Source organism: Macadamia integrifolia, chromosome 8 (genome assembly GCF_013358625.1).
Source record: "Macadamia integrifolia cultivar HAES 741 chromosome 8, SCU_Mint_v3, whole genome shotgun sequence".
Classification (NCBI taxonomy): Eukaryota; Viridiplantae; Streptophyta; class Magnoliopsida; order Proteales; family Proteaceae; genus Macadamia; species Macadamia integrifolia.
Window position 1 is genome coordinate 25797212 of NC_056564.1, and position 25812 is coordinate 25823023.

General features: G+C 36.6%; 3 protein-coding genes across 3 annotated transcripts; all 3 read right to left on the reverse strand.

The window, feature by feature from the left end:
* Nucleotides 1-767: 767 nt before the first annotated feature.
* Nucleotides 768-3093, reverse strand: LOC122085978 (pentatricopeptide repeat-containing protein At4g21065). The gene has a single exon (XM_042654618.1). The coding sequence runs from the start codon at nt 2833-2835 to the stop codon at nt 958-960; it is 1878 nt and encodes a 625-aa protein (XP_042510552.1). The 5' UTR covers nt 2836-3093; the 3' UTR covers nt 768-957.
* Nucleotides 3094-9676: 6583 nt separating this feature from the next.
* Nucleotides 9677-11209, reverse strand: LOC122085790 (aldehyde oxidase GLOX-like). The gene has a single exon (XM_042654372.1). The coding sequence runs from the start codon at nt 11192-11194 to the stop codon at nt 9677-9679; it is 1518 nt and encodes a 505-aa protein (XP_042510306.1). The 5' UTR covers nt 11195-11209.
* A 7986-nt stretch (nt 11210-19195) lies between these two features.
* On the reverse strand, nt 19196-22366 carry LOC122086837. Its single transcript, XM_042655782.1, has 2 exons — nt 21621-22366; nt 19196-19891 (listed from the first exon to the last, which is right to left on the reverse strand). The coding sequence occupies exons 1-2, from the start codon at nt 22284-22286 to the stop codon at nt 19196-19198; spliced, it is 1362 nt and encodes a 453-aa protein (XP_042511716.1). The 5' UTR covers nt 22287-22366.
* Nucleotides 22367-25812: the final 3446 nt, after the last annotated feature.

Consider the following 25812-nt stretch of genomic DNA (forward strand, 5'->3'; position numbering starts at 1 on the left):
GGAACTAGAAATATCTTTTGCAGTGAAAAGAATGCAATACCAGGAAGAGTCTGGAAAAATAAAAAATGGAAAAGATTCAGGCTCTGTACAGAGGGAAATCAACAACCCATGAAAGACGAGAGTTAATCTTCCATTTTCAAAGCATTTTAGTGCAACTGTTTTGATTGATAGACAAAATGTTGAGAGGAGGGCTAAGAGGGATCAGCCAGAGCTGGGACATAGACAAGTAACAGAATTGAAGACAAATAGTAACAGAATTGAAGACAAATCTCTGTAAATATGTGCGGTAGACCAGAACAGAGACATATTTCATGGAATTGAAAGAAGTATGCTGTGAAATTCACTGAGTCTCCGTTTTTGGTTTTGTGGCTCACTCACCTCCAGCTTAAAATTTTCTCAACCTGGCAACTTTTCCCTCAGCTGTTTCAGAAGGGTAGAGGTCCCATGTCAACTTCTATCAAAGCAACTTTCATTCCTTTCCTCTCTAGAATCCAAACTTCATAGCTTAGGTTGGGTCCCAAGTAGCCAAGTGGGTCTAAAACAATTGGGTCAATAGTCCTCTGCCACTTTAAAAAAACTGCTAGCATCTTTGGCATCCCATTGGGATTTTGCATTCTCCAAACATGATGCACAGATGGATGCAGACTGTGAAATTGTTGGTCCTCATTGCTTTAAATGAAGTTCAACTCAATCTACCACCTTCAATGTCCAACTAATTACATTCTTTTCAAAGGTTAGCACACAAGTTGGCAATGATTAAGAAAAAATGAAAAACAAGAAAAAGCGATCTGTGCATATCTTTGGCATAACAATTCCTTATAAATTTGAAAATGGCACAATAAAATGTCCAACTAATTACATTCTTCCTTTTACTCTTTTTAAGTAGAATTGCTTTTCTTTGGCATTGACCCTACTAAGTTCACTCAACAGACAGAATTAACCCATGATAATTAATATTCACCAATAATCCCCACAAGAACAAGATCCATCTCTAAAATGGTGGAATCGACTACGATCCCTAACAACAATCTCCCTATCAAAAATCTTTGAGATGAGCTTAATAGCCAAATGGCAATCTGCACAAACCCTCAAGTTCTTCACAATCCTAATTGGGGTCCGAGAAGCGGTATTGATCAGAGCAAAAGCAATTGCAATCTTCTCACTATGATAACATAGTGCATTCTCTTTCTCCTCCTCCTCTATGTCTGCAAGCACATTCGTTGTGCGGGGCACATAACCTTCCAACTTCAATAACCTTGTGATGTCTTCTAGCTTCTCATAAATCTCCTTACTTTGCGGGTGAGATCGATCACCCATGACAAACTCATGCACACAGTTCCCTAGCTCAAAAAGACTATGACCAGGGGTTTTCCTCACTCCTTCCCTCAACATTTTCCTCCTCACCCTTTGCACATCTGACCATCTCCCCTCAGATGCATACAAGTTGGAAAGCAGCACATAGTCGCCACAATGTTTGGGTTCTAATCGGACAAGGTGTGCTCGTGCAACTTCTCCTAAGGCCAAATGCCCATGAATTGTGCAAGCGCCAAGTATAGTCCTCCAAACAACAGCATTGGGCACCAGTGGCATATTTTGAGTAAACTCATGTGCTTCTTGTACCAAACCTGCCCTACCAAGCAAATCAACAATGCAACCATAATGTTCTATCTTAGGCACGATCCCATACACTTCCCTCATCCTCTTGAGGTACTCAAATCCTTGATCCACCATTCCACAATGACTGCAGGCATACAAGACCCCAACGAAGGTAATCTCAGTAGGAACCAATCCCTCCCTCTCCAGCTGCACAAAGAGCTCAATTGCGTTCTTGCCAAACCCATTAACGGCCAAGCCAACAATCAAAGAAGTCCAAGAGACAACATTCCTTCTCTCCATCTCAAAAAATACTCTATGTGCCTCTTTAATGCTCCCACATTTTGCATAGAGGTCTATAAGGGCATTCCCAGCATGCAAGTTACTATTCAAACCAATCTTCAGCATGTACACATGAGCTCTCCTACCCAAAGCCAAAGATCCAAGCTCAGCACAAGCAGTGAGCAAACTAACCATGGTGAAACCATCTGGCTCAACACCCTCCAAGCCCATATCCCTGAAAAGCGTCAGAGCCTCATTGGGCCTCCCATTAAGAGCAAACCCATTAATAACGGAGTTCCACGTCACAAGGTTTCTTTCAGGCATTAACTCAAACAGCTTGTGCGCGCTCTCATAAAACCCGCAAGCAGCATACATATGAACCAAAGTGTTCTGAACAAAGACTAATGCCTCAAACCCATTTCTTATGGCAGTGCAGTGTATCTTCTCACCTTCTCTGACAGTCAACAGCTTTGCGCAGGCCTTTAGAAGAAAAGGGTAGGTGTGGGTGTCAGGATCAATGGAGGAAATCTGCATTTGACGGTACAATTGAATGGCTGGCGCAGGGTTTTCACTCTCAGCATACCCTCTAATCATGGTATTCCAAGTAAAGATATTTGGGTTTTGGATTTGCGAGAAGATGTGGTGGGCATAGGACATGGGGCCTGAAAGAGAAACCAAGGTGAAGATGAGGTGTTTCCCAAGGTCCGGGTCCGTGAAGGGAACACCATGCCTGATGGAGAAGCCATGGATCTGCTTCAATCTGAATTTGGACGAGGCACATGTCAGCAAGAGCGCAATGCACTTCTTGAGCGTGTAGGATTTGGAGGTTTTTGGAGGGCTTAGTGTGCAAAAGGAGGAGAAGAGAAGGGACTTTCTGGAATTGTAATATGTTAATGCTGATGATGAGAAACTTTGCAGAAGAGATGAGTCAAAGGAGATGATTGGTTGCTTTGTTTGCATCAGATCACATCTTCGACTCAGAGTGCCTAATTTCACTTTGCTTTATCAACTTTTCTAAAATGATTAATTCCTAACTAGGGTTTTATCCTTGATGCCAGATTGGTTTTATTTCGCTCGAAATCTAATTCACTCAAAACCATTAGATTTTGAGTAAAGTTTGTTTCTATCTGAAGTAGAAAGACTCAAAAGACTCTCAAGTTATAAACTTAGGCCCTTGCCCACATCATAGAGGCATTTTGGCTTTGGTTTTATTGGTGTTGGAGAGTTCTTAGTCTTTTTCAGCAAAGCATTTGACAATGTTTTGTTGCAAATTGAAGCTATTATCTTCTGAGTTGTTCATACCTTCTGATCCCATTCTTGAGTTTTCTACAGGTTCATGTACCACCTTTTGCAAATCCTTTGGTTTCATTCGATTTTGTTAGGTATACTTTCCGATATCTCTACATGATCTTAGGTAGGGGTGTCAATTTCAAGCCCGCACCGGTTGGCCTGATCAAGCCCAACATGTTTATGGCCTGACTTGAACAGGCCCGATTAATAAATATGTCGGGCCTAAGCCTGGCCCATTTATAAATAGGTAATACACGGTGCAAGGAGTAAGCTTGATGGGTCTCCTGACAGGCCCGGCTCGTTTTACAAGCTCAACTTGGACCGACATGTTTAGCTCGACCGTTTATATGAGTATTTTTATTTTTTTGGGATAAAATAGGGTATATATTGATATTTTTATCAATTATTGACTCCAATTAAGTGTAATATCTTTTCAAAATTATTGATGATTTAAAAAAATAAATTAAAGTACCTTAAATCTATGAAAGGTAAAGACCATTTAAGGCTTTATTGGTACATTATTCTGTTTAAGGCTCAATTATAGCCTGATTAGCCTGATTAAAGCCTGGAACCCGATCAAGCCCGACACGACATCGATTGAGACCTACTCATTCCTTAAATAGGTAGGTCATGATCCGAGGACATAGGCCCACCAAGCTCGGCTAGGCCTGACTGAGACCAGACCAGCCCAACCCGATCGATTGACACCCTTAATCTTAAATATGCTGCCACTACCCATCCGTGGGTTGTCCAGATGATTAGTCGAAGTGTGCATAAGCTAGGCCAGACACCTTGGTTAACAAAGAAAAAAAATGGATGTAGTGGTTCCTTCCAACCCCTTGAATGACGGTTTTCACTCACAAAAATCCTCCTGAATGTGGGCAAGGCCTTATTTATATATTGGGATATCACTTGTCCTTTTTTACTTCAAATAGAAAAATTGCAACCAAAACTGTTAAGATGTGAGCGATTTGACATCAATGGTAAAAAATAGGTTGAAAGACTCTCAACCAATCAAAGTGATTATGAATTCATTTTTGATGAAGTTTTCGTACTCTAATTCATGCAGTAAGATGTTTAGGACGTATTTATGAACTCTTTCATAAAGCTTTAGAAGCAACTAAGATGAAATTAGCCAGTGAGGAGTCCAAGAAGTTAGATTTCCAAGTCGTATTGTGACTGGGCTTTCCCAGAAGTCGACCCTCAATGAGCACAGTGTGACATTCAATTAGGAGTCTTTGATGTAGGCTAGACATCAATAAGAACTCAATCAAAAAGGGTTACATGACCATCATTTTGTTTTTGGGCTAAATTTGTATTCAGAAATGACTTTTTGTATTTTTGGTTTTAATCATATTTTTGGAAAAAAAACATATTTGATAATATGTAGTAATATTTATTTCTAAGTTAGAAATGAAATAGAAATGCGTTTCTTAAACGGATATTAATTGTTGTGTATGAAATTTATGTAAAATTATAAAATTTCATTTAATAGTCAAAATTTTGCATATAATTGGTGGTGGTGGTGGTGGGGTGGCAATGGAGGCGATGGAGGGTGGAGGTGGTGTTGGTGGCCGCGGTGGTGGCGATAGTGAGGGTGGGGGCGTGGGTGAGAGTGAAGAGGAGGTGAGGTGGTGGTTGAAGTTGTATTAGAGCTGTTTTATTTTTAACATGAAACTATTTCTTTGCCTATCAAATTAACCATGTGCTTATTAAAGAGTAACCCCTTATTTCTTCCTTTTCTGGGATAAAGAAGTTCCTAAAAGATGCTCTTTTGAACCGAAAAAAAAAAAAAAAAAGAAAAAAAAAAAAGAAAAAGGATGTTAATCATGGATTATTTTTTTTTTTTCCTACAAAAAAAAAAACATATAAATAAAAAATAAAAAAATTTGAGAATCATGCATGCCCCTTTCTCTTCCAATTGTCATATCTTTTCAACTCGATGACCAAACTAAGTGACTCAAAATGGGTGGCAAATCTTATTCCTAGCATTATCCAATGATGTGAAAAATAAAAAATTATTTAATACAAAAATATATTAAAAAATTCATTTAACAATAGGTCTCACTAAACCTAAAATGTAATTTAAAACAATTGTCAAATGAAGTCATTTTCCTTTATTATTTTTTGGTAAATAAGTCATTTCCTCTTTGCAACTAGGATTTTGTGTAGATCGTTTTCTCTCTACAATTGGAGCAATTTTGTACTAGAGGGAGTATTTTCATTTATAATTGAAAAAACTTGCAATAAAAACATGTTTTGCTATGATATTGAGATATCAGTTTGGAATTTAGAGCTCATTCAAAAGAAATAAAATTATTTTTAAATAAATAAACCTATAGCTGTAAAATTACAATAATTTAAGTAGCATAAAATTATTTATGTCTCTTCTTGATTGGAAGATATGTTTTTCTGCAAAAGCTTTGGAGATTTGTTGAGGGCTGAAGCCGGCCTCCTTAATGACAGTTTCACTATTAACCAAACTCATCCTTATTGATTGGAACCACGAATCACTACGATGAAATTCAACACGGTTTGCTTATTCAGAACTCAGAAGATCTTACAAAATATATGATGATCACTACACGAGTTTCTCTCCTATTTTAATTAATCTATTGATGCGTACTTCTTCAATATTTCCTTTTTAGGATATAATGGTTAGCTGGCTAAGTACTTTTTGACCAATTTAAATCATATAAATTATAGGTTAAAAATTTCTGCTATGGTGGGTATGGGAAGAATTTTTAATCTTGCGCATTTACTTGTGTCATATGGATAAGAGATGAGACGAAATGGTTAAATTACACTATTGCAACATGTTGGTTATATGTTCGAATTTAGAAACAATCTCTTCTACGAAGTAGGGAATAAATATATTTGCGTCTCCAAACTTTGTAATATTCAAACTAGAAAATATAGAACCACAGAATCATAAAAGCATGAACATCTTAAAGCCAATTGGTTTGAAATGGGATGGCTTCTTGTGACTCTTATACATGATGGTCGAGTCACCCACATCCAATGTTGTAGGACTACCTCAATACTTCCCCTTGTGTGCAGGTCTCTTATGGCTTTGTTTTCGTGGATCAAGCAAGAAGCCCATCATTGACGGAGGCCCAACGTACCCGAGATGATAAGGCTCCCATCTTAAAACTAATTGGCTTGAAGTGAGGTGACCTCTTGTGGCTCGTATACATGATAGTTGAGTCACCCACAACCAATATAAGAGTATCTCAATAAATGCTATATTGCATATATATATATATCACATAATTAATACACAAAAATGACAGAGTGTGGATCAAGTCCTCGTACAAGAATGATTCTCGTACGGTGTTTGATTTACATATGGACTCCACTTAATTTCTCTCTCTCTCTCTTTAATTGGTTATTATTCTAAGTGGAGTCCATATGTAAATTAAACAGGACTAGATCCACACTCTAAATGATAACCTTCTTAACATTTCAAGATGTAATTTAAGCAAATTTATCCTCTGCAGTGACTGTGGCCGTGCAGTGAGCATCAGATGGCTGAGATCATCTGGACACAAAGTCCTCTCGGCCATCCGATGCTCATTGCATGACCACACTCACTACAGAGGATAATCATTGGTAATTTAATGTCATGCGATGACCACCTGCCAGTCAAAAGTTGACGAGGCTATGAAATATTAATAGATCCTGTTCGATTAATAAGATCATAAAGGAATAAAAAAAAACATAGCACGTACGTTAATTGTCATGTTTGTTCACAATTAATTCTCTATCTTAACCCAACCAGCAGCCAATTACCAACCCCCAAACTTAACATTCTACCTTCCTAATTCCTTCTTGTCAGTATCGAATACAATTTCAATCTGATAAAATAATGAATATTAAGTCAACTAATAATAAAATGCTAATCATAATCGAGATGCATACGTGCAAGCAAGCATGAAACTCTAGCACTTAATTGACCTTCTCAGAGTACTAATTAATAATTCTTTTTTAATTATCAGAATATTATATATAGATACACCATGTATTGCTATCTCCATCTATTATAATTATAACTAAGATCAATCAATCATGCATATCGGTAGAGACATATAGAGTGGTTGAGTTCCAAGCTTTGATCCTTAGACATTGGTCGACAATGGATGTCGGAAGGTGTTCAAACTTCAAAGCAAGATTCTCGGTATACATATACATATCCACAAACCCATTCAAAGTCATACTTAGAGAGAGATATTTTATTTTATTATTTAAAAAAAAATTTTTTTAAAAAATTTTAAATTTTAAATTTTTTTAATCAAAGCTCATATGTAAAATTTCTTGTAGTAGGTTTACCTGTGGTTGCTTCCATGGTTAATTGGCCACATGGAAGAATGATAATTTGGCAAATTCAATCTCGAATAGGAAGCACAAACACAATCTAGATTAGCCACATGTTAATTTTCGCAGTAAAACTCAATCATTTACCCTTTTATGTGTTACCTTTCTCTTTTTATTTTCTATTTTCTATTTGTTTTTCAAAATGAAATGAACCTTCATGAGATCATGTAAACACAAATAGTTGAGATGTCACGAGGTTGACCTACTTCAGCGTAAAATTTGGCTCTTAACATATCTACCATGTGGCAAATACTAGGTCCAACCACCCAACATCATATGGTTGAACGGGACAACCAGTCAGGTTCTATAGTATGGAGTTGAAGTAGATATAAAATAATTCTCCTGTAAACTCACATGCTTAATTTTCTTTTATTTTTATTTTTATTTTTATTTTTATTTATTTTTTGGAGAATTGAATTAATTAGTGTAGACAACTTATTTTATCATCCTTGAGTTATGCAAATTGACGAAGATGTTCTAGAATAGGATGGGGTCTTGATTGGAGCTTTAAAGAATATTTTGGTACTCTTAACTAATGTTTTAATCATCCAAAAGTGACTAGAAGACAACTATCTAGAAAATTATCGAAGTTCCTCGATGAGGTTGATAAGTTTCAAACGACCTCAGAATGGGACCATATTTTAGGATCAATTGTTTTTATCATGAGAATCTTGAATTTAAAAATAGATAAAAATGATTTAATTTGACCATTATTTTATGCCAAATGTTACACACTTAATTTTCAAAAAGATTTTTAAACTACTTTCCAGCTAAATAACTTTAAATTATTATTTTTTTTATAACATAAATTGATTGGAAGACATTCCCAACACATAAAAAAACACAAAATTCAGAAAGAACATAAAAATTTACAAAATTTTGAATAAAAAAAGGGGAGGGGGGGGCATGAGTTGGCCTAGCTAGCGAGACATGACTTGGGTCAACAGACTGAAGACGACAAATTTTTTGAGAATAAGTTAGGCCTTTCCCTCAAAACGGCAAGAAGTCACTATTCTCATAATTAGGATGTTTTAAGATGCATCCATAATACAATATTAGTTTCTTTTCTTGTCTTTTTTTCTCCTTCATCACCTAGTCTCTCTATGTGAAAATTTTTTTGTACTGGGATTGTCCCTTTCCCCACTCTCAAAAAATGAGAAAAACAAAAAAAAGAGATTGTCCCTTTTTATTTTAATGTTCAGTAGAACCAATCTAAAATCTCCACTGATTAGCTTTTTTGGTTTAGTCCAAGTCTTCAAGACTTGTTGTGAAATCCCTAATAATCAGGGGAATGTAGAGTGCAGCTAGACAAGACCTAAATAATCTGAGATTCAAGAAGAGATAGAAATTAGGAAAAACATAAACAAGTTATAAATATAATATAATATTGAACAACGAGAGGAAAGAGGAGATATGGTAGAGAGAGTTATGAGAGGCGTGAACCATCATAGTCTAGTGCCTGCCCTTTTCCCCGTAAAATAAAAAATCAAACAAGTTATCCGTTATTTTTCCACATATTAACTAGCTAAGCTCTCCATCTAATAGCTTAAGTTTTAAGAAATTGTTAATTCACAATCTACATAGTAAGGCCTTCCTAGATGACCCGAATATCTGTCATGTGATAACTTAGTTAGCATCTAAATTTTGTGTAAAGGTAAATTCAATATTAAATTTTAGCTCAAATGCCAATATGGGACTCTGAATGATACTGTGTGAGGACATGCACGAGAATGCGTGCTAATATACATGAGGGTATTTGATGAAATTAAAATCTAAAATTTTGACACGTGATTAATCAAAATCATATCCTCTTAATCCAACCATCATAATTACCATATTATCTATCCATGGTGGGACAATAAGGTGTATTGGGTCGCATTGGTTCTAAGTGGGGTCATCCATTGATGAATCCATACGTGCTTTTGTGCTTCGATAGTCAAATAAACATAGAGGAAGCGAAATGACCAGAGAAGGGAAAAAATACACTTTATTTAATTTTTATTTAAGAATAATTAGAAGATGCACCTTGAGGGCATTTGTTTACATAAGAAATCGAAACCAGAATGGTAAAAAGATGAAAGTTGGCATAACCATATCCTACACAAATACGTACGTACATGTTGGGTACGTACGTATATTACTGTATTTGAACCCAAACCCCCTCACTGGGTATATCTTCATGAACCACAAATAGAAGATAATACCCCGGAGGTGCCAGGAAAGCTGAATTTGGAGTCGTCACAGCCAAGCCATAAGCTATATCCGTTACAGGCAACACATGCCCTGCATTCAACACCAACAGCCTCTGGTTCTGAGAGTAAGAGTGTGTTGTGAAAGATGCTGACACCATGGTCACCTTTATCCCCTTCCTATTCACCTTTGTCCCACTCGGCACCGAGAACCGTATCGGTAATCGTTGCCCGTATTTTAACTTGGTATACGACACCGGGCTGGTGATCGTCGGGCGTAAACCCGAATACGTGGAATCCAAATAACCAGGAGAGAATGCTTCTAAGCTTAATTCCGTCGGGTAAAGAACTCCGGTGAAGTTATAGTACTGATGGGGATTGCTTCCTCCCACTAAAACCCGACCGTCACGTAGTAAGATAGCTGTAGAATGGTACATACGTGGAATCGTGGATGGGTTTTGTACTTGGAATCGGGCCGACACGTTTTGGTTATCGGGTTGGTAAAGAACAGGGTAAAAAACTGGATCTCTACCCATTTCCCAACCCGCAACCCCTCTTGCTGCACCATTAATGATCAAGACTTGACCGTTAGGGAGTAAAGTCATATCTCCCATGACTCTAGCCAAGGGCATTGTCTCCATAGTCCATGTTGGATTCGGGTCAGTGATTCGGATTCTTCCACATGTATCTAGTGCTCCGATGAAACTCCCTGAAGTGGCCTTCTGCATTGACCCTTTTGGAGCTCCACCACAGATGAGGACCTCAACATCTACCAGAGAGGAGCTGTTAAGCTTAAGTGGGAGAAGAACTGAAGAGCCTGTGCTTGGGTAATTACGAGGATTGCCATCAGGAATATCTGGGTAGGTCTGGACCACGGAGTTACTAGTGTAGTTGAACAAGATTGATTTATTGTTGGCAAAGATGAATAGGTTACCATCCACATTGAGGTACACATAAGGGTAGAGATTATCTTCATAACGGTCACTTGTTTGTTTCAAGAAAGGTAATGAGAAGGTCATATTAGTGGAAGTGGATTTCGGGTAATACTCATAATTGAATTGTTGGCGACCACCGATGATGATGATCCGGCCATCGGGTAATAAATTATTTGTTGCATACCAACGTCTTGCACTTAACCCATTTGGGATTTCTTCCCAATCACAAGTGGCACAAGGTTTGAAAATCCGGACGACGCGTTCGCCGTCGTTGTAACCACCGGTTTGGATAAGACGGCCGTCGGCGGCGACGGCGCCGGAAGAGCACCAAGTATCGGTTTGAACCATAAGGGCACGGATGGAATTATTGTATACGTTGTACTCTGCGGAGTGAGCAGTGCAATCGTATTTGAGAACGGAGTCGTTGGAGTCATTTCGGCATTTGCCGTCGGGTAAGGAGAGATTGGAGCGGCCGAAATCGGTGCGGTCGAAGATGATGACTCGGTCGTTGTTGAGGAGTTGCATGTGCATGGCTGATATGCCAATGCTTTTTTGGAGGGTGGTCCATTCACCTAGTGGAACATCAGCTGAGGTGAGTGGTGAATTGAGAAGGGAGGAGAAGAAGAGGAAGGAACAAAGGAGAATGGGAGAGAGAGACATGATGATGGGTTGCTTGGACTTTAGTGTGGAGGTGGGAGGTAGGGGAAGATTGAAGGGTGGAGGGTGTGTGGAATGTGCATGGGTTGGAGCTGTTTAAATAGTGTGAAAGGGGAGAGAGGGAGGGAGCTGAGAAGGGGTTGGAGTTATACAAACGTGCAAGGAAAAGGAGAATGGGTCGCTGGGAGGAGTCTAGTGTTTTTTAAATGAAAAGGAATAAAGCTGGAATTTGGAAGCTGCTAGGTGCTGACTATTATATCTTCGGCCCTAATGATGATTAATGATTAGTTCATAAAATCTCTCTCTCTCTATCTCTAAGTTGGTTTTGTTTCCCTGTTAAACAGTTCTGAGTGGTAGGTGGTGGGACATATGCAGTGAATCCAAAACGAATGGAAGTGTTGGGAGCATTTGGGAATGGCTTTTTTCTTATTCATGATTGTAGGGGGAGGGGGAGGGGGAATTCCTCATCTTGACATTATAAAGGCAGCTGATTCGTAGTAATCATCCACCTTATGGAAAAAGTTCTTATCCAATTATTGGAACGCTCCATTACTCACTGGATGGTTCAACGGATCATGGAATGTGTATTTATGTGTTGAGATGTGTGTTTAAGTTTTCCTAATTATTGAATGACTAATTGAATCCTAATTGAGGGACTCAATAATTGAAGAGGAAACTTGAATCATATTATTCAAGTAGTCCTTGCCATATTAATTCCATTGATAGTATGGAGACTTATGTTATTAAAAAAGAGATCCAATGAAGTTCATGTGGCGATCAAAAGGGCGTAGACAAACGTTCTCGTATGTAAATATGATGATGAGAGAAAGAGAGAATGATGAATTGATAGGTAGGCTTTCTAAAAAAAAAAAAAAAAAAAAAGGTGAGAATTTTTGTTTAGTTTTGGTCAATGTAAAATAGCCTGGAAGACAAATTTTACCAAAAAAATTTAGATTTTCACTGTTTATTTTGTTGTTTGAAAAATTTTCATTAAGACTATGTCTGGTAGTCAAGATGAGAAAAGAAAAAAAGTACAAAATAATTTAAAAAGCTCTCTTTGTGCTCGGCATGTCCTGAATCAAGTGAAGATTCAGTTTTGAATTTCAAAATTCACATTGGGCATTGTGAAATTTTCTTTTACTAAAAAAAATAAAAAAAAATAAAAAAATCTTCCCAAAAACACAATAAAACATGAGAAAATACAAAATGTTTTCTTTTCTTCTTTTTTAATGATAACTAAACGTACATACTCTTTTTTTTTTTTTCTGTTTTAAATTTCCTCACCATTCCCTTTCTTTTCTAGATTCTTTTTTCTTTTCTTGTCTTCTCTTGGCTACCAAACATAGCCTAAGAAAATTATGGTAATGCATTCACTAGGAGACACCTGAATAAATTTTATACAAATTTTGTCTGTAAAATGTTTGTTGCTAAATTTTCATATTTGCTCGATAATCTGCTTCTCCCCAATCCCCAGCTGCCTCGTGTTGAAAAAAAATAATAATATATTTTTGAATTAAAAGAATTTGACCTAACTTAGAAGCAAAGTAAGTTGGTTAAAACCTCTTTAGTCAGGTTTTAATTTTTTTTTTCTTCTTAAGATCAGTAATGATATATTATTAAAAATGAATGAAAGAATATAAATGACTAAAATACCGTCCACTACCAAAAATAATAACCTACGTATCTACATTCTGCATAACCATTAGCAGATGGGAAGAAAAATATCTCTAGAGATTAAAGACTCGATCCACTTCAACAGCAGCCAATAGGGTGGCAGAAGAAAATTTCTCATGATTTTTTTTTTTTGGGGTGAAGAAAAACTTCTCATGTATAATGTTTCAAAAAAGGTTGAATATATCAAAGTCACAACTTCACATGTTATTTATCTTTCTATATCTTTTGTTTTTGGTTTTCCGGGATTTTTTTTTTATTTTTTATTTATATATATATATATATATATATATAAGAACATCTCCATATCAGGTTGTGTAATTTATAACCTTATTTCAAGACATTTCTGACCATATCATTGGCTGATGTGGCTAATCATCTAAACAGTTTGATGTGTAAAAGACTCTTCATTCCGTGTTCTGATTATAATTCTCCACATGTTTTTCATGCTTGATCTTACATTTGAAACAGTCCAGAATAGTTCATGCCTCTCTCTCTCTCTCTCTCTCTCTTCCCCCGGTAATACTCTCCCTTCCCTTAACCTACAATATGATGCATACATAATTCCCACTTGATCTGAAATTTGACCAACAATGTGCCCTATATAACCTATCATTGGCAATCATGAGATTGCGGTTACATCAATATAGAGATGTAAAAATTACAATTGTCTAGCGTAGTTGGTGAACTGTGGTAGATAAAAACCCATCCTCACCAAGAGGTCTCAGGGTCAATATCCACCACATCCTCACCAAGAGGTCTTGGATTTAAATTTCTTAGCTGTAAAAAACAACGTGAAATTTATGCTGATATTTTCTCTTTTATTCAATTCTAGCCTTCAATCTCCAAGACGAATCAGTTCCTTAAAAAGTGGCACGACCCTTATCTCTGTTCAAAGAAAATCCAATCTACGACACTATCATATTTGGTGGGATCACAACAAGACAATGGTCATCTCTTGAACTGCTGTGATAATCATATTAATGTATTGTTTTATCGCCTTATTTTTTAATCTCTTTTTGCAAAGTACTATGATGAACTAAAAAAAAATTGAGTTACTTCCTTAAAATTTAATTCAAATTAAAATAAAATCTCTTTTATTTCAAATTATAAATGCATTTGACTAATTAATAAGAATACGTAATTCTTAGTGCAGTTACAGTACGTAGGCATTATCAACCAACATGTGAGATATATAAATCCATGCATATTTAATTAATCTCATTAATTCTCTTTGACCCAACAACTGAAATACCCAAATACCCAACATTTACCTACCTTCTTTACCAGAAAAAAAAAACCCTCCTAATTATATTCCTTTTCATTATTTATTTATTTATTTTAAAATCCTTTAGTCAGCTCATAATTATTAAGGATAAAAATATTGATATTAATTAGTAGCACACTAATGCAATACTACTATTTAATTAGGGATGTACGTTTACGTGCATACACGTCACTCTCTCTATTTATTTATTCTTTTTTTGGGAGAGGGAGAGGGTTGGCGCTTCCTGGAAGTAAGGAAAGTTCCTTTCTAATTAATTAATTAATTATCAAAATTGTCTGTACAAATCCACACAAATCAATCTCCATCCAAATGCATTATTAGTTAGGTAGCTTATTATTCTCCTTATCATCAAACCTCCATAGATTGGTCAAAAATGGATTTATGTCTGTTGGTTTTATACAAAAAACTTTAAATCCAGATAAGATTCATGGCCGGCACACATATATCTTGTAACATAATTAATCAAAAGTTATATATGTATAGAGTTGACATATAATTGATAATATAATATAATACATAGTATAACCCTATCTAGCTATTGTCAAAACTGATACTTGTAGGCATCAGTGCCTTCTCCTGTCCTCTTTCTTCATCTTCATCACCAGCAGCCAACAAATTAATGAAATCTTGTTGAATAACTGACATTATCCTTTTTGTATCTTTATATTTTTTGTTTTCTCATATCCCTCAATTAATAGAGCCAATATCAAATCTCCTCAGATCCCTTTTACATAATTAGCCACCTTTGGTTAGGTCCTTAATAATCTTGAAGATATGCAAGCAATGAAAACCCATAAAATGTGGGAAATTTAGAATGCTGTAAATGTACAAAGTCTGAACTCAAGTTGTAAAAAATTTCCTATTACCCAAACTTGTAGTCAAAGAAATAGAATAATTCATTTTCCTTTTGGGTTCACAAATACCTTCTTAGATTTCATTCCAAGGTTGTGACATGGAAACGAAAAAACTACAAACACAAACTTAAACTTGGTACAGTATTAATCTCCTTTGCGGTTTGATGTCTACGTGATAAAATGATGGTAATAATTAAATTGTTTTCTTCCTCTCTTTTTTATTTCCCTGATAGATAATATCTGTATATACACATCAAAAAATAAATCAAGGAAAGGAATAAAGAATTTTTTTTTTTTGGGATCAAACACAGAATTATATTATTATTTAAAAGAAGAAGAGTAGTTCCAACCCAAAAGGAGGTCATGTTTTAAATGAAAGGGATGGTTTAAGCCACCAAACAAACAGTAGGCAAATTCAAAATAGAAGCCTCTTTAGCTAGAGTATGAGCTTCCACATTAAGAGAACCAAAAACAAACAAAAGTCAAAATGGGAACAAAACCCATTGAATAATGGCATCTGTCAGAAAAGCTATAAATGGGAAGAAATTAAGCAAGAAATGAAAATACTTCCTTAACTTATTACCTTGAATGCTTCTTTTATCAAGTCTAAAATGGGGAAGCCAACCAACATAGGAGTAAGGCAATGGAATAGGGTAGGGCTGTCAATGGGCCGGGTTGAATCTAAGTTCTCTTAACTCAATCCAAGCCCAACCCAGCCCTAAGTTGGGTTGGAATATCTCAGTCCAGGTCCAATCCTGTCAGGTTTAGCCCAGTTCAATTCAGTTTTGATGAACCCTGATTGGGCCGGGTTTAACCCAATCTAGTCCAACCCAATACTATGGGTCGAGATCTCAACCTAGGCCCAACCCAACCGTGCCTCGGGCTTAAAAATCTCAACCCTAACCCACCCTATGGGCTGAAATCTCAGCCCAAGCCCTGTTCGGGCTTAGGGCGGGCTAGGGCTGGTTCAAGTTAACCGGCCTTTTCTGACACCCCTAGAATAAGGGATGCATTTATAGATTCTTCAGTATTAAGACATGAAGGACATAGAGGATCATGGGATATATGCCTTTTAATCAAAAAAAAAATTCACTGCTGTCTAGGCTGCAGCCGAGTAGTTATTACTCTTGGTAGCAGTAAGGGAAATGGAATCCCAGGTGTAGATTTAAAAATACCTTTTTAAAGTGAAAATTTTCATCCCTACCCCTCGGATTCCATTCCCCTGATTGCTAGTAACTGCAACTAGGGTAGCAGTCAAGTTGAACTCCCTTTTAACTGATAAAAGTTTTAACTGCTAATGCATCCTTACAACATCTCCACAGAAAATGCTTAAGCGTTGGTAGCAAAGGCAACTTCTACAAATTGTGCCAAAACGGATCATCAGAATGTATAGAGCTTCTATTATGGTAGAAATAAAAATCTAATAGTGCAAAATGACTAGCAATTTTCGCTGGAAATATCCCATCCTTAGAAGGCTCCCCAAATCCAAGAATCGGTTTTACAAATGCTAAGGAGAATATGAACAGATTGCTTGAACCTCCAAAAACAGAGAAATTTGAGATTACAAGAAACACATTCCATTGGAGGAGATATTATTGATAAATTATTTCTAACATTTTTTACCGACCCCCCACACTGGGATTTGGATATATTTTCCCAAGTGGAAAAAGGGAATCCAAGCATCTCTATAAATGTCAATTGAATCTTGATTCCCAGCCTTCCTTTGAATTATCTTAAGAAAGAGGTCCCTATCCTGAAGAATGTTGTGCCAATCCCAAGAAAAATTTCTTACATAGGGGCTTCTAGGAAATTAGAGTTGAGAAAATATTTTCCTATAAAACTCTTATAAGGAGGTGTGCAAGTTTGGCCCTGCTGGCCCGAATTCACCTTGAGCTCGAATAGGGCCTAGGCTAATATTTTTGAATCTGAGGGCGGTTTAGGGTTAGGCCAAGTCTGGGTTGAGGCCTAGGCCCAGCTCGGTTCGGTCCAATCCAACCTTGATTTTAATCCTGATTTATATAATATAATTTATGACTGTCATACTATCATTTTATTCAAAATAATGAAATTTGGATCATTGATTCTTATAGTTAGGTAAGGATGTGAATTTGAAACCAAAATCATTTATTGAAATCAAACCGAGCCATTTACATCAAAAATGTTTAATAAATGATTTGATTTTTATTTTAAAACTTAAACCGTTTAATAAATGGTTTGATTTTGATTTTAAAGTTTAAACCGTTGGTAATCCATTTAAGTAAACCATTAAACTGATTAATATATATGTAACAAGTTTAACACATTCAATGAAAAGTTTACATACATTTCAATATGAAAAAATTAAGTTTACATTAAACAATTGTTAGAAAAATTCATATAACAATGAAAAGTTCAATGTTAAAATTTACATCAATTTCACTAAAAATTTTAAAGGGGAAAAAGCTATTTGGATAAAAAATTAGAAAACATAAGAAAACCATTTATAAATGGTTTCGGTTTCAATATATGAAACCGTTGATTAAATGGTTCGGTTTTGATTTTATCTCAAAAATCTTGCATCGAACCAAACTAAACCATTTAACACTGGAATCGAACCGATTAACACTCATATCATATGAGTCATAGGGTTAGGTGTCTTGAACATTTATCATTGTGTTGCACTTCATAATTTTAGTTGTGTATTGTTCATTTGATCTATTGGTGCTTTTATTATTATTATTAATTTTTTTTTTTTTTAATAATGCATAAAACACAAATGTCAATCAGGGTTAGTTTGACCCTAGCAAAAATCAGGGCAGCCTAGCCAACCCAATCCGGCCCAATTAAGGTCAATTAGGGCTGGGTTCGGCCTAGGCATGAACTCGACAAGGTTGGATTGGGCTTGAGTTGAGTTTTGGGGCCCTAGGAAAAACCTAACCCTATCCGGCCTTGTTCCACCCCTACTCATTCAATATTATTTGGCCAAGAGTGGTATCGGGAAGAGAGGGTTTTGCAGTTAGGGTCGGATTTGGATCCTCTCTTGAGCGCCGATCCCCAGTTTGCCCATAACTACCTAGGCGATTGACATGTGTCCAAGCGGTAATCCAATGACTCTACTTCTACCGACTAGAACAGAGGCGCTGCGCCCAGAGCCTTTGGATCACCACTTGAACTCATGCCGATCCATCAGGTAACTATGGGCAAGACCTGGGTGATCAGCGCTCAGGAGAAGATCGCGATTTGTCAGATCATAATTTAAAAAATGGGATCGATTAAAATCCCTGGAATTTCTCGATCGAGATCAATTTTATTTATGGTGTTGATTGATCCAATAACAATCCACTCGTGCTATCTAAGGGTAAAAAAACCAATAATAAAAAAAAAGGATAAATCTGTCCAATCCAATCCGAGCTTAAACAATCCCATGCCAATTTGAATCAGGTTGAAACCGATCCAAAGTTTTTAAAACCTTGGCTATGGTCGCACGAATGGGAAGAAAAGGTTTTTCAAACAAAGGTAAGAGGGTTTTATAAAAGGATGCCGAATTACTAACTACCCTCAAGTTTGCTCCTCTGTAGCGCAATACGACGTGTAGTGAATGTGCAACTCAAGACATTTCTGATCATTGAATGCACGCTACAAGGCGTATCGTGCGACAGAGGATCCTGATCCATTACAACACATCCTCTAATCCCCTTTGAATATAAACAACAATTATTTATTTATTGCCATGACTCATACAGAGCTCTTCCCCTATTTTTGATTTTTAATTTATTTCTTACAAAAAAAAAAATTATTTAGTTTATAATAAACAGAAATATGAACTTTAAATCATACCAATCACATGTAAAAATAAAAATAGATCATGTAAATAAAAACATAAGCCATACAAAGAGAGACTAATTGCATCTCGTATCAATCCACAACTTAGAAACCAGAATGGTTACCACCACAAACAGAGAAGAAGAAAAAGGAGATGATGATGATTATGATGCCAACTAGAAAACATAAGTGTCATTAGGTTGGGTAAGGCCAGAATTGGTATGATTTCTATTTTAATTTCATATTGATTTCATTAAATAGTCAACAAATAGATTTTTGGTCAAGAAATTGAAATTCTTTTGGTTGGATCAATCTCAAATATTTTAAAAATAAGAAATTCATTTGATAGTTCATAGATTCTCTATTTTTATTTGGGAGAGGGCAGTGGTGGTGGTGGCGGCGAGGGTGGAGATGGGGCCGGGAAAGGGGTGGTGATGATGATGGTGTTGTGGGCTTGGGCTCGGCCTCGGCCTTGGCCTTGGGCTTGGGCCGGGGCCGGGGCGGGGGCCGGAGTCGATGGGCTAAGGGGCTGGGGCTGGGGCTGGGGCTGGGGCTGGGTTGGGCTGGAGAATGGTCTGACCCACATTGAGCAAGGGTGGCCACTTCGCGATATTGGGCCAATTCCAGTTTTGAACTACCGTGGACTTGTTTCATAGGTTTCAACTGAGCGGCAGACCCAACGCGACTGACAGATAAGTCGACGTTAATAGCAGGTCTAATTCCACGAAAGAGATCTGTTTCCGAACAGATTTGTCCATCTGTAATTGGGGTGGTGATGGTGGTGGCAGAGGTGGAGACAGGGACCAGGGAGGGCCTAGGCCGGGAAGAGGGTGATGGTGGCAGTGGCGGTGCTGGCAGTGCTGGTGAAGAACATGGTTCATATTTAATCCCTTCCTTAAGGAAGACATCCGTAAGAACCGACTTAGACTGCAATGAAGCCCTCAACAAATCCAAAACCTGGTCACACAATAAAGCACAACGTGAGAGAGAGAGAGAGAGGGAGAGAGAGAGAGAGAGAGAGAGAGCCTGGCAGTAGGCAAAATTTCTATCACCCACAATCTTTTCTGTTTTCTTTTTCCTTGACCTATCACCCACAATCGCAAGTGCCAAAAAGGATGAATCTGGTTCCTCACAGGCTGAGGTGTCAACCGGCCAGGTTTGATCAAGCTTATCCGGACTTAATCAATTTAAAGCTCTACATTAACATCCATTTAGTTAAATGGATTTAGCTTTGATGGACATGGTACAGTTATGTCGGTTGGCTTTGGGCTATAATTGGGCGGCATGGTACAATTTATATTCGGTCGGTTGGTCTTAGGCTATAATTAGGCTTATTAAAATCAGGCTTTAGCTGGACTATAGACTTGTTTAACTTTAAATGAGCACTAAACAGGCTCTACACAAGCCTTCTCAACGGTGATGCAAGAGTTGAAGAACTCAATCTTATTTCACTGAAAGCATAGATCTATCTCAAACATATTCCGCAAATCCACCATTAGTTCACCACAATAATCACATAAATTTTATACTCTATTGTTACTATTCAGAAATCAATCTCTTGTTTATCTTGAAAATTTGGAGCAAACCCACGTGATCAATTCAAGATTTGACCTTTCATATGAACTAGAAAAATCTAATATTTTGTTTTGGGCGTACACGATGAGGCCTAGGATGAAGACTCTACAGAGGATGGAGAAAGTGAGAGGAGGCCGCTTGTTTCTGAAGATTTATTTATAACAAAAACAAGCAATAGATCCATTAATGTTAGTGAGTATTACTCTTTTGGCACCTGTTGCCCTTTGATTAAAAGATAAAACTAAAAACCACAATTGGAAATAGAAAAACAGAGAATGAGATGAAGAAGGGGAGCAAAGATAGTGATGATTGATCAGAATTGGTTGGGCTTAAAGGAGTCGGTTCAAGTTGGGCTTATATTCGATCAGGTTCCTGATGGGTTACGTGACAGCACTGTAAATGCTCGTTTATAAATGTGTCGGGCTCGTTTATTAATCAGGCCAATCCAAGTTAGGCCATAAATGTGTTGGGCTTAGTCAGGCCTGTTGAGCTGGGCCTAGAATTGAGAGATCGGATCAGGTTCATGTATGAGAACAATCTCGTACGCTCAAACACTTGGTATTTAGATTCCATTAAATACAGAGAGAGAAAGTGGATTTCAAATACCAGGTGTGTGAGCGTACGAGAATGTTCTTGTACGTGAACGTGATCTGGTCTCTAGAATCGACACCTCTACCGGTTGTACCCTCCAACCACATTTCACACCATCCATGGGGTGTGTTGGATGGTGTGAGATGTGGTCCGCACCCAATGGATGGTGTGAGATAGGTGGGAGGGTACAGCTAGATGGAGAAGATCCAGGTGAATCCCACTCTGATTAAAAGGGGTATTTTGAAGAAAAAAAACTAAAACCTAGGGATGTATTTACAAACCCATAAGGAATGGAGATTATTCCATTTCGACACATGCAAATGTGAGATTGGATCCGCTGCTGATACGAGTAAGCATCTAACACTTGTCCCACCTACTATAAAGATAAAGAGAGATATAATTGAAAATAAAAAGGACACTTGTTGAATGCTAATTTGTACAACTAGGTGATCGTGCGAGCATCTTTTTGCAAGTATGGGTAGCAAGAAATCTTTTTATGAAAAAGGGAATATCAAAGTACCTTTTTCCTGCGGAAATGAACGACCCTATCCTCCAAGGCTCCAACATTCTTGACATCATACCTATTAAGAAGGGCAATACTAGAGATGGTAGACATTGGCTTCACCTCCAGATCATCAGTAATCATATAAGTCATCACCTCATTCACATACCCTCCTCCTTCTCCTGCATCTCCTCCAACAGAACAACCACCACCATTCCCCACCGTCGACGAGCCTTGTCCCTCGACGAAACTCATCTCAGCCATCATCTTCTCTCCACAACCACCGCACGAAGCCCCCTTCACATTGCTCACATAATTCCAACAACTACTCATCAAATCCATACGCTTAGGACAACAATAATAGCTCGGCTTCATTTCTTCACAGTCACTCTGCATGAGTAGCATTTGCATTTCATTGCCTAAAGAACTAATCTTGGGCTGCAAAAGCTGAGATTTATCCACGTTTGGTTGCAAGTAAAGCTTGTCAAGATTATCTACGCTGGAATAGACATTGCCTATGCAGCAAGTCGTGGTTTTAGCTGGGGTGAGGAGTCTCACTATGGTGCTAACAGGCAATCTCAAGAGGCTGAAGAGGACATCCACAAAGTCCTTTCCAGATTCTGCGAAGAGGACCTTGTTTCTGCTCTTGTCTAGCAGAATCTTTAAGCTCATCTTAGTTGCCATCTATGCTCTTGTGGGTTCACTTGATGCCTTCAAGCCTCAAGGTGTTCTAGTCAGTTTTAAGGGAAACTTGCAGAGAAAGAAGAGATGCTACTGGGATCAATATATATGATATCACAATATGAATATTTGGCCTTTTGCTGCTTTCGGAAAAGTTGTATAGGTGGTGCAACTAGGTAGGCCATATTGGAGGTTGTTCTTTTGTGTGTCGGTGCAAACAGTGTACCCTTGGCATTAAGCTATGGTTTGATGGGCTTGAGAAGGGGTATTTGAATTGATAAGGTATTTTTCCCTTTGGAAGTCTCTGTATTGAGTTTAATTATTTTTGTTTTTTTAAGGTTATTTATAAAGGCGTGTTTAATGTTTTTACTGTTTTCGATGAAAATTGAATGATTTTCATTCAACTCTGATATGATCTAATCTATGCAGTTATGGAGTCAATATAAATCCATGGGATTAGTCAAACCAAAGACTTAAATACCCATTGTTAGTTAAAAAAAAAAAAAAAAAAATGAAAAGAAAGTCTGATGAGGTGATGAAAAAACCCTAAAGAAACTTAGCTAAATATATTAATCATCAAAGTGAGTGCAATGGTTGCACCAAAGAAAATCTGTTGAGCGTAAGAGCTTTATTTTTGCCTGCTGGGGGGGGGTGTTTTGGAAGGGAAGCTTTTCTCTTTGACTCTCTTTGTGACACAATACCTTTTTTATTGGACGTTGGCAGATTCTACTTTAACCTCCACCACCTCAAAGTTTGCTGCTTTTCATACATTTCACTTTATTATTTTGCATAAATAATTGTAATTTCAAGTTCTAATGCATTTGGTTTACTAGTTTATACCTCTTGCTTTCTTGTTACCATTTTTCTTAGGGTTGAAGTTTCCCCCGTTGCACGGTTAATTAAAACCCAAGCTGAACATGGGCATCATTTCTCACTTTGAAACATTCTAGCACCAATCATAAAAGATCTTAAATATCCCTATTGATGGATTCCCGTAATACTTTTTCTCCAACGTTCGGAATAACACGGTCATTGGAGGGAACCTTTCCCCTTTTTCTTACTCATTGCCTGGTCGTGTGACCATGCGGGATCCAATGAGAGCGCAAAAAGACATCAACATGAATATATTTCATAGGGTGGGGTGGTAATTTCAAGTGCCCCTATGTGGGTGTAGGGGCCATGCGACCAGGTAGCTTTCTTTTTATTTATTTATTTATTTTTTTATAATTTACAAGGTTAGGGATTGGCATGTTGTTCATGTACCCATATATGTATATATAGGTTAGGGATCAAGTTCTCACTTAAGGAGTACAGTGACACAAATGCCCTTTGAGTATATTTCTCTCTTCCTACAATAAATGAACATATATGTCATTTTATAAAAAAAGAAGATAGACTAAACGAGACAGTAACATATGATACACTCCAAATTAAAGTTCTTTTTCCCATTAAGGTTTTTCTTCCTTTTGTGAATAGATTTTTTTTTGTGCGAACTCCAACTCAAAAAAATACTAGAATCTTTTCATCATCGAATGCTTACATCTGAAGTACCTCTTTTACTTTTTCTTTCGTATTTTAAACCATATTAATATAACCCTTTTTTTTTTCTTATTGTCTTCCTCTGTTTTTTGCTTTTCCCCACTGTTGCTGAGTCGATCATTAGCTTTTTATGTTCAATAAGTGTCATCGTGAGTACTCTTTTATCTTCTTCCTCCCCTTTAATATGATTCTATCTATTCTATCTTATCAGTGAGACCCTTATAGAAAGAATCTAGATCCTCTTCAGCCACTGAGACATTCACTGAGGTATTTAACGATTTGGAGGACTTAAACATGAACCTTTAACACATGGGTCCCCGACGTCAGACATCCCTAGTCATCGAATGTCTCATTGGGTGTCTTAATGGCTGGAGAGGATCTTTTTTAAATAACTGAGTCACTAAAATCCACATAGTGAGTAGGAGGACAATAGAGGTGTTAATTTGGTATGATACAACAGGTCAAGAGCCAAGAAAAAAATCCTATATTTCAATATTGATATCGTATCGGTTTAGTTTGATTTTTGAATGATTTCAATATATATATATATATATATTTATTAGATATGATATTCGATGTTCGGTATGCTTTGTTATTTGGGACAATTTCATACATACCAAACAATTTTGTCCTGGATACTAATATCATACCATACAAAGAAAAAAACCATTTTCTCATACCAAAACCATACCTAGTGTTATTCGATACGGTTTTAATATGATAATTCATTACAATTTCAGTATTGATTTTTGGTATCGATACCAAATCGATACCCTTAAATAGGGGTGTCAGTTAGCCTATTTGGTACGATTTTAGTTGGATTGAATTGATTTTTGAACTGATATTGAGCCAAACCAAAGCCAAAACAATAAGGTAAAGTCTGGTAATTTCTTATCAATTGGGTTCAAATTATTTGAAAAATTCCATATGTTGGTGGTGTCTAGAATCTTATCTCTTCTCCCATTCCGAAATCACGAACAGCTCTTCAGTTATATGTGATTTGTAATTTAATTTATATTAAATTAAAGATGTGAATTTGAATCTGAAATCGTTTATCAGAATTGAATTGAGCTGTTCACACCAAAGCTATGAAACCGTTTAATACATGGTTCGGTTTTAGTTTTAAGATTGAAACCATTTAATAAATTATTTAGTATTGGTTTCAAAGTTTAAATGGTTTATAAACTGTTTAAGTAAACCATTAAATCAATTAATATGTATGTAGTAAGTTTAAGCCATTTAATGTCAAGTTTACATACATTTCAATAAAAGAATTAAGTTTACATTAAACAACTAATGGAAAAAAGCATATAACAATAAAAAAAAAAAAATTTCAATTCAATGTTAAAATTTACATCATTTTCACTACAAATTTTAAAGGCAAAGAAGTTGTTTGGATAAAAAATTAAAAAACATAATAGAAATCATTTAATATATGAAACTATTTATTAAATAATTCGGTTTTGATTTTCCCTAAAAAAATTTACACTGAATCGAATTGACCATCTACACCTGAGCTGAACCAATTAACACCCTTATATTAAACAAATAAAAGAATCATAAATCATATCAAATACATGAAAAAAAATTAAAATATGTGAAATAAGTAGAAATATAAACTATATCAAAGAGAGCCTAAGTCATCTGCTACGCAATGACAAGATGTACACCCTCTCCATAAGTGTTGGCTTCAGGAAACCAATTAGTCACCTTCAATTGCTTCTGCTTCGACTTCTGTTTTTCAGTTTGATATTAGTTCGATTCAAGCTACAGCATGCAGAAACCAAAATCTAATGAGAACTTATTTTCCAAATCAAAAACAAATTGAAGGTGAGGGATTTATTTTTCTCTGTTTATGACTAATAAACTAGACCTTTTCATTGAATATATTATCATATGCTACTTTAATCTCCACCTCACATTCTTCATTTGCATGCATTATTGTACTTTTAATTACACAAAAAAAAAAAAAAAGAACAACAACAACTAA